Here is a 14,543-nt window from a genome sequence, read left to right on the forward strand (position 1 = left end):
CAACGTGCCTGATCCATTTCTGTGCAATAAATCACTTCCTGCAGGGTTTGCCAGCAGTTGTAAGCATCGTCTTGTACAGGGCGACCAACAAAGCCGTTTAAGTTTTAATTTCTGAACTCTCCAAAACTGTTCAATAGCACAAGTCAAAAAAAAAAAGAGGAAAGCTCCAAGGCTTGTAGAGTTTACTCTTTAATTCCCAGCATGGAATTAACCTCAAGCTTGCTCCTCAGCAGTGACAAAGGATTAATCATTAGAGTCTACATTTCTATATACCAAGTCTGAAGTTCACCTTTCAAATGTATACAGAATTTCAACACAACTGAATGGCAGGCTAACAAAGCCTCCACAAACGGTTCTTACATTTGAGACATTCTCTTAAGACACGTGCAGTCCTTGAATACCCTAACTATTAATGGCAGAAACCTAAATGGTTTACACACGACTACAAAAATAAATGCCCACCACATTTATCTGAATAATTAAAGAAAAGGGCAAACTGGTTTACCAGACAGTTTTAGCCTTACCCAGCTGATGCCAAGGTCCTGAAATAATTCTAAAGCGTGACTTGGTAAATAAATGACTAATTAAAAGCGGCAGTGCAGAAAAACGGATCTGTAGAGCTCTGGTAGTGCGGGGAGTGCTGCCGCAACCTATAAGGTTTAGGACCTAAAGCCCCAGGACTAAAGCAAAGCAGCCACTACCTTTGGAAGGGGCCGTCCCAGTTGTGAGTAGAAATTAATCCAAAACTGCATCAGAGACATCAAGTCAAAGAGGTCCGAGTCGATCACAATTCACCTCCCAAAAAATGAGCTTCCTTTCAGCTGATCTCCATGGACCTAACACAGGTCGTGCTTCATGACAGCAGCATTGCAAAAGAAAAGAACGAAAAAGACAAGCAGAAACAGAGAGAGAGAGAAATGTTCACAGCCCCACAAAAATTGAGGAGCAACAGGAAAACAAAGACACAACGGGTACTCGCTCGATCTACATACTTCAGACAACTGTAGCAGAGCAGTCTCTGCTCGAGAGGAGTGACCAGGATTTGCATAAAGTTTAGTCATATTGATTGTGGTTAGTTCCTCAATGCTAAAGGTGGAGAGGGAGGGAGGATGGGAGGGAGAGAGGGGGAGGGCTAGCTTTCAGGAAATGATGCTTTTGTTGGTAAGTGACTGAAATTACTGGCAGTCAAGCCCATTTTACTGTACATGGTGTAACTCAACCGCATACACAGAGTAAACACTACAGCCTGTTGGTGCTCTGTCTATCAGGAAAAGATACAAATCTTTTATAAAAAAAAAAACTTTGGCAGATCATCATTTAATGGTCGTTGTAAATATAGCAGATCCCTCTCGGTTATATTATTTTGGTTCCAGCAATTTTTTTTCAGTAATTCCCACTCCCTGCTTTGGGCAAAGAAAGACTACCCCTTGTTTCTAGTGAGATTGCTGCAAGAGCCTGGGATTCCAAGCAAGTGCCAAGTGGTGAAGGGTGCTGACAGAAACATACGCCACTGCCTTCTACACGGTGCCCTGCCCAAGTTAAAATGTCATCACTTGTGTCTTCAACAAGCTGCATGAAGCCGATTCTGCACAGAGCCGAAGAAGAGAGAAGTTGAAACTGTGGTTTGCCATTCACCCCCCACCAGGTTAGGAGCTTGGTAAAGACAGCTGCCTACACACACAGCAGGTCAGTGCCCCATGATCTCATCCTCGCGCAATCGGTGGGTGGCAGGAAAGTATTGGTATCGATCGGAGACGGACTTAAGTTTGACCCATTTCCTCTTGGTATCGCTGGGCCTAGGATTGTGGCCGTCACAGTACCATGACAGATATGAACCCATTTCCTCACGGTGCCCTAAAGGCTGTGGGGCGTAGCACTTGAGCACTCAGCTAAAAAGTGGCCACACTTGTTACGCCTGTGACCCAGGCCACAGACTTCCTGGTGGTATGGCTCATGTTCACACCACATAGCTTGTCGATCTACAAGAGTGACTCAATGGTGAAACAAAAAAAAAGTATTTTCCTTATAGGGAAACGCAGGCCTTAATATTTTTCCAAAAGACTGTTTTTTTCCCTTTAATTTTACCACGTAATGTCAACTGAAAAGAAACCGGTCCCTCTTACGCAGCAGGGCACTTACTGGAATGCAGGAGACATACTTTGCTCAGGGGTACAGTAGTACCACCTGGGATTTGAACCCACATTCCTCGGGACAAGAGTACAGAATCCTAACGAGTGCTCCATGTCGCCACCTAGAGTGGGTGTTTATAACTCAGCCCTACACTGCTGTATCTCAGGGTGATTGCTTACATAAAGGCTTTGTTTTCTGCACAGCTCAGTTCCCATAAGGACTGACAGCATTTCCTCCTGGCATTTCAGAGACATTACTAAACACCAGCTGTGAAATAATATATGTATGTAAACACTTTGTACATACGTTGACATTAACCCTATTTTTGCCACCTCAACTAAACTATGGAAAAAATTCTGCAATACGACTGTTTAGTTTCGGAATTCTTTAAGCACTTTGCATTCATCGAAATATCAGTGAGTGGAATAAAATCTTTATTAAATCATCTTCAACAAGTGACAACTGAAAATGTTCCACTAAACAAAACAAAAAAAAGACTTCAGTAGCAAACCAAAGCACTTTTTTATTACTCATAAAAAAACTTTGTCTTTCATCTATATAATTATACTAAAAAAAATAAAGACTGTTGTTTTGGACCTCTTCAAAAAGTGCAGCCCTTGGTCTGTGGTTGACACTAAATAACTTACTTTGCACTACACATTCAAAGAGCTCACTACAGCTCGTTCTAGAGCGCTACATTCAAACAGGACGTTTAGTTTGATTTCCTGCCAAAATAGAATTCTAAGACTCTTGCTGGTGTGCAGTATTAGTACCTAACTTCTGCAAACACAAGGGAGACTCCAGTTTTGTTCCAAGTCCAATACCCCCTAAAAGGTAAAAAAAAAAAGCAGTGATCTGTTTAACATGAATGAAATTGACCAAATCGAATGTATAAATACATTTTAATTAGCAAAATCCAGATTATTTAGCTGCAGAGCTCTGGTGTGTGAATTCACACGTCTATGCAGCACAGTAAATATATATTGGTTGCTTACGGAGTGATGTGCAGCATGCTCACACCAAGCATATCAAGTGCATATCTGAGACAGGTAGGGGAACACAACTCTGAAGACACAAGAGGTGGAAATATCTTTAGGATTGCTTAAGACCTATGACATGCAGTTAATCTGTGGCCAGCTCTCTCCTCCGAAGATTATTTTGCTTTGAGGTTTCTCAGACTGTGGTTAAAGTTACACATGTGGTTGTGTATTCAATTTCCCAGTAAGTTCTTTTTTTTCCCCTTTCGGTATATATTTTATTTTACCAGTGTTGACACTTGCATATCTCCGTTCTCTTCCAAATTAGTTTCAGATTAATGCTGCCTCCTGAATGACCACTAGGATCTCTCTTTATACTTCACAGCATTATGCAATAACTCTCCACTTTCCTGGAAAAACGATAGCTATCTACATGGAAAGCAAACTGCCCTTGCAACACCTCCTTGCCTAAGCAATCTAGTTAAATAAAGTTTGCTCCAACAACAAAATTGTTTTTGGAAAAGATCTATTTTAAAGAAATACATTCTTTAAGATTCTTTTAAGAACTGTACTAAATTCTCATTTTTCTGAAAGCTCTGAAAAGAATCGATTTGGTACACAGCACTGGACTGTTGATTGCCCAAACTACTCAAACACTTGCTTCATTACTGGTGTGCGACGGCGAGCTGTTCAATAAGAGGAGACAGCCACCCTTGAGAATATTAAGCCTGGATTTACCGAAACTCTACTGCCAGAACACAAGGATTTACTATTCAGGCCTGAAAAAACACATTAAAATGTCAGGGAGGGTCAACATCCTAGGCATAATTTTGCAAACACATTTCTGTGAAGAAGCTGGATAGCTTAAATTTTCAATCTTTTACCTCCTCAATAAAAACATCATTCACAAATCACAACCTACCCAATGTCTGTCATTGAATGTCTATTTTTTTTTTTACTGCACTTGGCATTTTAGATTTTTCATTTTAAAGCCAAAGTAGTTTGTGTTTTCTTACAATCAGCTGAAGAGAAACCAAAGGAAAAAAAAAAACAGAAGGAATATTTTAGGAGATCCCTGCCTAGCTTTTTAATTTGTAAAAAAACCCTGTAAAAGTAAAAGCTGTTTGTAATAAGTCATCCTCTAAACATCTTTTAAACAAATTCTAAATCTGAAAGTTCAATATTTTACAGGAGTGTTAGCAAATGTTTTTCACCCTTTTGAACTGTACTTCAGAACCACTGACTGTCAAGATAAAGTGCTGCTCCAGTGTTAAAGAAATAAACTGCTGCAACAACCAATGGAGTTTATCGAAGACTTCTTTCTTTTTCATCTACAATCACATCCTGTAAACAGCACACATAGCACTTTAACACAATGCAAGGATATCCTGAATCCGTGCCGAAGACAACAAAGAAACAGCCCTGAAATGCTTCAGAAACAGAAATCAGGTTCTTAGCTTGTGCTCTTAACTAAGTAACTTAAATCATTAAGGATGCAGATCCACAGTCCCAAAACATTACTAATTGGCTAGGTGTGTCCGTTCTTCTGTAATAAGAAAGTTTTGGTAAGTTATTGAAGTCTTTCAAGATGCCAGATCTTCTTGAAGATCTTTTTAATTTGGTAAATTAGCAACTCATTTCATTTTTATGTTACAAAATACAGTGCTGATACTTCAGCTGTGGACCTACTCTTTAAAGTCTTTAAAAAGGCCTGTAGGTACACACTGAAAAAGATGAAGGAAAAAGCAGTGTAAAGTGTATTAAGACACAGCAAAGGTCTGATGAAAGGAAGGCAAAGCATTCATTGGTGTACTGGAGCATGACACAAATTAAAAAAACAAAAGGCAGTGTATAAGCATACAAACACGATATAAAATTGAAAAGAAATATTGCACAAATGAACTACCATTAACTTTCTCAAGGCTTGGTATGCAGAATGATATGGATCGCTATATCGCTGCAGCGCAGAAGCAGAGCACTCCAGTTGAGCCCTGCTGGAATGACCAGCTACCCTAGGGTTCGAGTTCAAGTCAATGAGGGTGGATAAAAGGTCTCATGCGTGCAGGAGTGCTTCTTAAAGGAACAGTGCTACGATCTGACGCCACTGCGTGACACTGCAGCATGCTTGACTGTTTACCAAACAGATCAGCGGCAATGATGCGCCAGGCAATCAAATCAACCAAGCCGTTTTTGAAACGGAAAGGCACTCTTAGACAAACGTATACACTGTATGGGGACACACTAATGCACTAAGGTCAATTCTCCAGTGCCCTGGTATAAAACCATCGGCACCGAGGGTGGCTCTACAGCTCTGATGTCGTTCAAGTTCTGCTCACTAGATTCCTGTCTGGTTCTGTGTGGCACGGCCAGCAGGCATGCCAGTGTACTGCACTGTGGAGTGGACTTTGGTAGCACACACCATACCCTGGGCGCTGAAGGGAAGTATTGCTCACGAGCACATGACTTGAATTTTCTCTGCGTGTCTCATGCTGATGCTCTGCCTCCACAAGCCACAGGGGAGACAGGAGGTGATGGCCACTGTAACTGAGGGCCTTGTAGGTTTATATTCACAGCATCAGCAGTGAGACTGCATTCACAACCTTGTGACTTAACAGTGCAATACTGGGCAAATATTGGTAAAACTCATGTAAAAGAGCTGAAACAGTTCCTATGTTTTTTCTGGTAGAAGTAGTAGGATCTTTTAAGGCTAAAAACACTTAAATATATTACGTGCCAAAGCAAGTCTGATGTCCTGTCTTACACCAGCCCAAGTAGACACAATCCATTTGATGGAAACTTGAGGAGCAAAACGGGTTTTGATAGAATACACGCTTATGTGGGACCAAGCCTCCAGTGATAATAAACACCAACAGTTCTAAAACAAACACCTATTGTTCAGAGTTGCAAACATTCAGATCACGGATAACCTCTAAATCCTGTTTAAATGTAAACCCAAACACTAGAAAAACTCATCCTTAAGAAGACACCCGAATTTGACAGGGTTTTTTTTTTTCCCCGTTTTAATTCAAATGGACAAGCTAATGAAAAGCAGAGAGGCCTATTTTTTTTCTGGCAAAGCGTACCACGGAGCTGAGTCAGGAATAAACAAATTTGGTTTGCGGCTTGTGTGCTTGTCTGACAGGCACTGCCACAGGTGCGAGTGAATAAGAGCAGAGCATGACTTCATCCAAAACCAGAGCCGCACACTGGTATTCATGCAAAGACAGACAAAGGCAGCAGAACAGTGGTGGCTCAGGACATTAGGCTAGGAACTAGTAAGCTGTACACAGATCAAGGATATGTATTCAAACCCTTAAAAGCAATCAAACTGGAATCCATGAGATTCCCCACTTTATCAATCAAAACCTAGCTAAGGTACCCCACCAATAACAAAACAAAGAATAACAATTAATATTATCAACTGAAGTCTATACCAAGATCATCTTCAATCACCGCACCCTGCACAGTAACCTTTTTCAATTGAGATTCTATGCAGATTTCTATACGGACAGAACTGTACAGTTCTACAGTGAGCCCTTATATACGTTAGAGATTAACAAAAAGGAAATCTACAGCAATACTTTGTCACTTGCAAATTGTCACGTAGTTCTATTGTCTGAAAAACTCCATTTTTGGGGGGGAGTGTGGAAAATTTGAAGGTGTTTATCCTTAAAAAATTAGAAGTTGAACACTCAATGCTACGTGGACACAGGATGGAATGAGGAAACTTGTTTCTGCCACTCACCAATCTGACCTGCCTTTGAACCTTCTGTACCCTGAAACTCTCCGATTCCTACAAGGCACGATGTGCAACACGATGACGAAAAGAATGAACATACAAAAAGGCCAAGGTCTACATTTCAAATGAAACTCTCACGGGATGCTTCTCTCAAGCCTTCTGCTGATACTCTGCACAGACTGACAACCAAGGAAGAAATCAAAGAATCCCATACACTTATTTGAAAAATTACATTTTTCAAATAAGCTCCTCGTTTTTATTAACTCAATACCTGACCTCTTACAGCGTATTCAGAGGCAAGGGGTGAAAAGTTCTCTTGAACAAATACAGCTTGCCTCCATCCTCTAAACACCAAACAACACTACTGGCAAGGCATGGAGAAGGATAAAAGAAAAAGGCCTTCATATCAGTAACTAAAAGGCAAAAATAATAATTAAAATATTAACGTCTTCCTCTCTGCCAGACAAAAGATACCGTAAGTAAATCGGTAATCTGCCAGGAGAGGCGAAGGAGAAAGACATTTGGGTTTAAACATTCTAGAATAAATTAGAACCGTGAGAAAATTCAGAGCCTTGGAGATGAACAGCTCAGCTCCCAGGGTCTGCATCTGAGAACGTGCACATGGTTGCGTAGCCGGTTCTTCCTGGCAGGAATACTGTCCAGCCCTCTCTTCCCAGTGGCCTGACTCACTGGCAGACCATACAGCTCAACCCAGTACAACTTACTGCTGAGCTAAACCGAACGAAAAACGTCTAGGTTTTTACGCGGGCCGCGTTGCTCCTAAGTATATTATTCTTGTGTTGTTAACTTATGAATTTGCAAGTCTGCATCAATCTGATAGCCTTGTGTGCAGCTGGTAAGGTAAGAAGGCTCCATACATGGGAAGACTTAGCCATGAGAGAGATGTGAGACATGGTGGGGAAAAAAAAATTCTCGTCTAAAAGAAGACAGTTCATAAAATACACAACCACCCTAGATGTTGCTGGATTCACCTCCGGGTCTTGCCAAAGCCTTAACAGATGATGATTATCTGTAATATTCTTATGACGTGATAAATGCCCACAATTAGGTTATTGCAATAAGTTTGTCCCGTCCCAGTTTCCTTGCAGCTCCATTAAAAAGGCAAAAGACAAAATAATCTCCTCTAACATGCATATGAAAGAGGGAGCATTATGCTATACCGTAATACCATCCAATGAAATCCACATGGATAAAAAAATTAAATGCAAATCAGAATTCTGAAGAACAGCAGAGGAGCATGATAAATCAGCCATACATTCGCAAAACAACGACATCAAAACAGCATTCCAGATATGCAAAACAGGAAAAATTCTCAGAAATGTAGAAATGTCGTGATAAAGAAAATAGGAAAAGGGTATAAATCTAAATCTCTTGGTCATGTTGAAATAAACACTCAGCCCTTTTCATTTGCTTTTCATCTACAGCCTGAAAGCATGCTGGCGGCAACACTTCACCTCAGGCAGACAGTCTGGATTCAAATAAAATCATTTTGTTTAATAAGAAGGGGGGGGGGGGGCTGCCTTTTAGCTCTAAAACCAAAATGACTCAGTTCAGATTCCAAGGCCTACGTTTGCTCTGCATTCCCAACCCCCACCCGCCACCCCCGCCCCTTCTCCTGCAGCTCCGGTCTCGAATCCGAGCACACCTACAGCCCGAGGCCGGTCCCCGTTCGGATCGCTTTCAGGTACTTTCCCATGATATCATCCGGCAGCGCTGCTCCGCCTACAAGGAAGCACAGCGCTCCGTCTGGGCGCACCCTACGCAGCAAACTGAAAGGGATGACCCGCCCCAGAACGCCACCAGCCCCGATCGCAACGCACAGGGCAACTAAACCTGAAACTCACCTGCCGCACGATACGCGCCGGATTATCCGAAAATGGGAAGCTCCCATTCCCAGCAGCACCACCACACACACACACAACACAACACAACACAACACAACACAACACAACACAACACAACACAACACAACACAACACAACACAACACAACACAACACGTTTCTGGCCCTGGAGACCTGAAATCCCTAAACAAACGCCAATATCAAGAAATCCTGTGCCTCTACAGCAACAAAAACACTCAAGACAATTCCCTAAGATTTTCAAGCGTGAGACAATTAATAAAAGCCCAATGTCAAAGGCTCTACACGATACTACATGGTATGGCATGTAAACGTTTTGCCCTTGTGACACGCTGACAAAGCCTCTCATTGGACCAACAGTAATGCGTTCACATCCCACTAGGTCCTTTAAAATAGCATTTCCCAATAATGTTTTTTATAAACTGTGTATAAATGCAGACAACCTCATAATAACAACAGCACACTGGATTTTTTACCAGCTGGATTTACACTGGATCTTTGATCCCTAGGCTCCAGCTCCCCTACAACCCTGTATAAGATAAAGCTGTTAGAAAACAGATGCATCTAAAATCGCTTCCTGCTTATTTATTTTTCTACATTAATGCATCTCACATCTGAAGAACATTAAATGTATCCCTTGGGAAAAAGACCAGTCTTTACCTGAGGAAGTTCTCCATTTCTGGGAAGGTGAAGGTTTAATAAGTCTATGTCCGAGAAAGAATGACAATTGAACATTTGCATATCTGAAGTGGTGTATTGCCTGCAAGAGAAAAGAACAGGGACAGTAAAGTCAGTTACAAACATTGAGTTCCAAAAACAGCACAGACATAAAATATTGAGAATTCATGTAGCTGAAAATATTTCTATAATGGGAATTTTGAAGACATTTTTCATCTCATGTTTTGTCATTTTCATTCGGGGAGAGAGACACCCCCGAACATAAGAACCTCACACAACTAAGGCAGGCGGAGTTCACGCCATGTTTCAGCGTTTCTCTCATCGTGTCCAAATCCAAAATCCAAAGTAAATACTGACTCATGAACCGCACACAGAGGTAGCACAGCTTGAAAGTAGCACATCTTTAAGCAAAGGTTAACGCATTCTTGTAAAGCTCTTGAGTTCTTGCAAGAGAGCACAAGGTGCCACAGTGTATGAGGTTCAGTCCTTCCATGGACGTGATTTAGAACTGAACTGAAGATACTTAATGAAGGCACAGATTCTCTCCTTAGACACTTGCTCTATTATTGTCGGAACAACATGCAGAAACTTCCTCATTACTGCCTGTCAACACTACAGATTCAGTTTGAACCCTGCCCTGTATAACTTCTGCAACAAAGTGAAAGATTTTCTGGTTTCCCTGTAGTTTTTTCACAACCCACTCACACTTACAGTAGTAACGAAAAACCAATACTATACAATTTGCCCAAACTGAGTTCTCACAGCATGATGAACAGGAGGCACTTCTTTACCCAAAGGTTTGTAGGAGTGTGGAGCAAGCTACTTAGCCTTGTAGTTGAAGTTATCCTGGATCCCTTCAGGAAAAAGATGAGATCCTCAAACCAATTAGCTACTATCAAACAAGCTATACGAAACATATGCCTTTGTCTCATTCATAATTCCTATGCTCTACGTTTTTGCACATTAAAACACAAACCAGAGCTCACCCAGGAGACTACAAACCTGGAACCAGCTCCCAGATTCAGAAACTCTTCATCTGAAAAATTCCGTTTCTAACAAGTGAAAGAAATGACTTCAGACTTGCGATATCACGTAACTGAAACAGCTAGTTTGCCTAAAGGAGATGACAAACAGAGGTTTGCCAAAGCACTGGTTATATACGTCTAGGGCAAGTGATGACATTTTTGACACTCAATTACAGAGAACTGACGACTATTACTTAAAATGTAAATACTAATGAATAAACATATCCTGCGGTAACCGACAAGTTACCATGTATAGTAAAATCTTTTCTATGTAGTGATCTGAATGGATTTTTCGCCATTAACAAACGCGTTCAAAGCACATTCTAATCTTCACAGCTTGTTTTCTTTAAACGGGAGTATCCTGAACAACAGAAACAGGATATTTTTAGCTTAAATAACACCGCATTCCGTCTTATTCATACAAAAAGAGCTGCCAACCTTTCATCCTTGCTCAGCGGTAATATTCCACAGGACTGGAATGTCTCAGACTTGATCGTGCCCATCATTGTCCCTCTGCCACTCCTGACCAAAGTGAACTAAGGGATCTCAGCTCTCAAACACTTCTCGGTATAACCATATGATCTCATAAAAAAACAGCTTTCAGTTTTGTCTTTATCTCAGGACAGAATCACTTCCTTGTGGAAAAACACCACACTTTTACATTACACTTTACATGTCCTCCTGTGTCTTTCAGAGAATAATCAACTAACACCCTTTTCGAGTACCTTTTTAATTCACTTAAAACAAAAAGAGAGGTAAATTGGAGATATAAGCAGTGTTTTTATAGAGGCCAGCATGTCTTTGTTCGGGGTTGTTGGGCATTTGTACTTTTAGTTTCGTTTTGAGTCAAAAACACAACTGGCTAACTAGAGTTCAGATAAAGAAAAAAACATCTTTCACCTACAGAACGAAAGAAAATACATAAAAAACACACCCTGGATTCTGGGATTTGTGTTGGGTGTCAGGAATTCTGAAACATGAGATGCACCCAATGAGACCAACAGGAAGCCTGCAGCTTGGTCAATTTTGTGAGGAATTTCATTTCTAATTTAAAGCTTAATAAAACTTGGAAAGTGGACACTAACACAGAATGAGATTCTTCAACACCCAGAGAATGGGGGGCCTGTATGTCAGAGGTGAACCTGGACAAACAGATGCTCAATCACTGTGATGGGGATTTTCATACCGCTAACAATCGTATTATCACAGCACAGCATTTAACAGATCATCATTTAAAGATGGTACCAGGTCAGCTGAGAGAGCAGTACCAAACTTTCCAAGTTCAGACCGTTTGTAACTGAATCCCCCCCACCCCCACCCCACCCCAAACGAAGGCAGGAATGTCTTGTGTGCACGCCGGGAATTTGTTGCAGTCACGCTTTCCTGCCGGATCCATGAGCTCGTTCGACAAGGCCGATGCCGTTTCAGAGAGAGACGAGAGAGCTGGTTTCTGACGTGAAGCGATCAGATCGCTTCTGCTGACGGGAGGATATGGTTGGAGGTCGCACGTACGATAAACACTCGCACCACGGGGAAGAAAAGCAACAACACCTCCACTCTTAACACGGAAGGCACGCCATCATGCACACAGTGTGGTCAAGCGTCTCTTCACACAGCCAAAGTGCACTCACGTCTCAACCCCGAGACTGTGCTTCTGTTCCTCTACCTGACTCAAACTGTGCTCTACAGACTCAAACTGTGCCCTTCACACTGTCCAAGCATTAGAAAAATAAGGGCAGAACTATTTAATTCACTAAAACATTAACATTTATCTTGGTTTTACATGACTGGTTCAGGCCTGGCCTAGGTTTAACCAATTCTTTGGTGCAGGAGGGGTGCAGGCGGGGGATGTGGTCTATGATGTCTTCCTGTGTTTTCCTATCAAAGCTGTCCTTTGAAATAAAAAGAGAGACCATTAAGCCTCTCTCCTTTAAAAGAAAGCAAGTCTCCTGTCAAGCCCTCATCCAGCCATGCCACCAACGGAGATAAAAAACTACCCTCAAGTCTAGAACAACTGTCTGGGTAAAACCTTGCTGTAGCTGCTGCTGCTCCAGCTTTGGAAATGATTATTTTGCAAGTGAGCAAAGAAAAAAAATAATAAACAGTGCTCAACACTGGCGGTGCGGTCTGGCGACAGCAAGCTTTTCATTCCCTGAGATGAAACCCCTGGTTAGGGTCTTTGGCTTCACCACAGGAGACAGAGGCACTCAAATCATGCACAGAAATAAAATTTTAGCATGAGATGAAAAGGCTAGAGATTGTGAGGGGCTGATGCGATTAAGAGACAAATTCCTGGAATAGAGCTTTTGTTCCCTAGGGATTGCAGGAGATGGGAATGGACAATTTTACTTAAAAACACGTGACATAACACTACGATTCCTTTTCCCCTCATCCGATTCAATACAACGTATTGACCGAACTATGGATTCGCTTTCTGCTTGCCAGGCACAGTTAACAACCGATCCATCACTCGATCTTCAGGAGTTCGGGAAGAAAGCGGGCGTTGTAGGCCAGCCCTTCCACCCCGGGTGCCTTACGATGCGCACATGGACAAGCTGGACGCCCAGATCCAAAACCCTGTGAAAGCACCAGCTCCCCGCGACAAAGACAGAAAAGGAGAAGAAGATGTGGCGAAATCGCACTGATAACGAGGGGGCACAGAGGCAGAAGATGCCGAGAGGAAGAGATGTCTAGGGGCGTGCGAAAGTGAGGCAGGAGTAGCTTAACATGCACACCTTTCATACAACACCATAAACAACGAGCAAGCGTTTAAAGCTCCTAGTTTGCAGTTTCAGATTCTAAATCAAAAGTAGAGGCCTGAATTTTTCATTGCTGGAAATGTGGGGTAATGTTGAAACCAAAAGCATTAAATCATGCTTACTGCATTATATGGTACTTCAAAAGCAAAAGTGGTAGAGCTCTTGAGTTCTCTCGTGCACAGACCCAGACTATGACTCTTGTGCATACATACTAATATGATATGTACAGCAGGACGAGCCTTTTTCGGCGAACTCTATTAATAATTAAATTATATTCCAGAGATCCACACCAGCTGGCACAACTTGACACTATCATGTAGAATACTCACTAGCTTCATGGGATCTTTTCTTATGATGCTGGCAAACATTTCATTTTTTAAGTGTCACTGGGATTTAAGGCAGGAAATGCCCGATAGCTTTTCAAAACGGTGTTTTACGGAACAGTAGACTGAAAAATCGACTGCCGTATACACATCACAGAGCCCGTTACTGCTCTAAGGAAAAAAAAACTCATCTTTCTCTGGGATCTCAAATCCCCAAAACAGTATCTATGAAGATGGAAATGGAATCAAGAGACATCGGGAAAGTTTAAGAGAAGCTGTAAGCATCATATTTTCAGATTACTAGAAATTATATCTCTGAATAAAGTAATACATGAGGGAACAAGCCCACAACTCCAGGAGCCTTTACATTTTCGTCCAGGAAATGTAACAGAGGCTACAATGACTGTAACAACACATCTTACTGCTGTACATTTTACAACTGTAAAAAATACTGGCAAAAGGCTGCAAACACAAGGGTGGCTTATCTCTGCTGCCAGTGTTTTGCAAGTTCACGTCTGTTTTAGCTACTTTATCAGACCAGCACTAAGAAGTCAGTTTTAAGGAGTTACAAACGAGAGGAGGTCCATCAGCCCATTTATAATAAAATAATAATAATAATAATAATTGCTCACACTTATATAGCGCTTTTCTGGACACTCCACTCAAAGCGCTTTACAGGTAATGGGGATCCCCTCCAGCACCACCAATGTGCAGCATCCATCCACATTTAGGCCAATTTGTAGTTTCTAGCTAGCTGATAACATGGAGCCGTTTCTTTCTACAGCACAGCTGGGTAGCTTGTTCCAGCCTCCCACAAGCCTTTGCGTAAAGATGTGCCTGCTGTCCTTGGTTTTAAATGTATTTCCATGTAGTCTCCACTTATGTGCTGTGGTACAGTTTATTAGGAAGAAGTCCGCATAGAATATATAGGAAATACTTTCGTACACTTTAGATTTTAAACTGGGTAAATGATGCACAGCTTAGAACTGTGCATGAGATAACCAGCTGAAGACTTCTGCAAAAGGTTTTT

The 14,543-nt window shown here is 41.6% G+C and overlaps 1 protein-coding gene across 5 annotated transcripts in view; it reads right to left on the reverse strand.

Annotated features, from left to right (window-relative positions):
* Positions 1 to 14,543, reverse strand: part of sbno2b (strawberry notch homolog 2b) — a 72,142-nt gene that overhangs the window by 34,961 nt on the left and 22,638 nt on the right. For 2 of the 5 annotated variants that reach the window (XM_088621815.1, XM_088621812.1), the window contains exon 4: positions 9,389 to 9,488. In XM_088621815.1, the coding sequence (XP_088477941.1) occupies positions 9,389 to 9,488 (100 nt within the window). The other 3 variants (XM_088621814.1, XM_088621816.1, XM_088621817.1) reach the window with 3 other exon arrangements.

The sequence above is a fragment of the Lepisosteus platostomus genome, chromosome 27, assembly GCF_059453375.1.
Source record: "Lepisosteus platostomus isolate fLepPlt1 chromosome 27, fLepPlt1.hap1, whole genome shotgun sequence".
Lineage (NCBI taxonomy): Eukaryota > Metazoa > Chordata > Actinopteri > Semionotiformes > Lepisosteidae > Lepisosteus > Lepisosteus platostomus.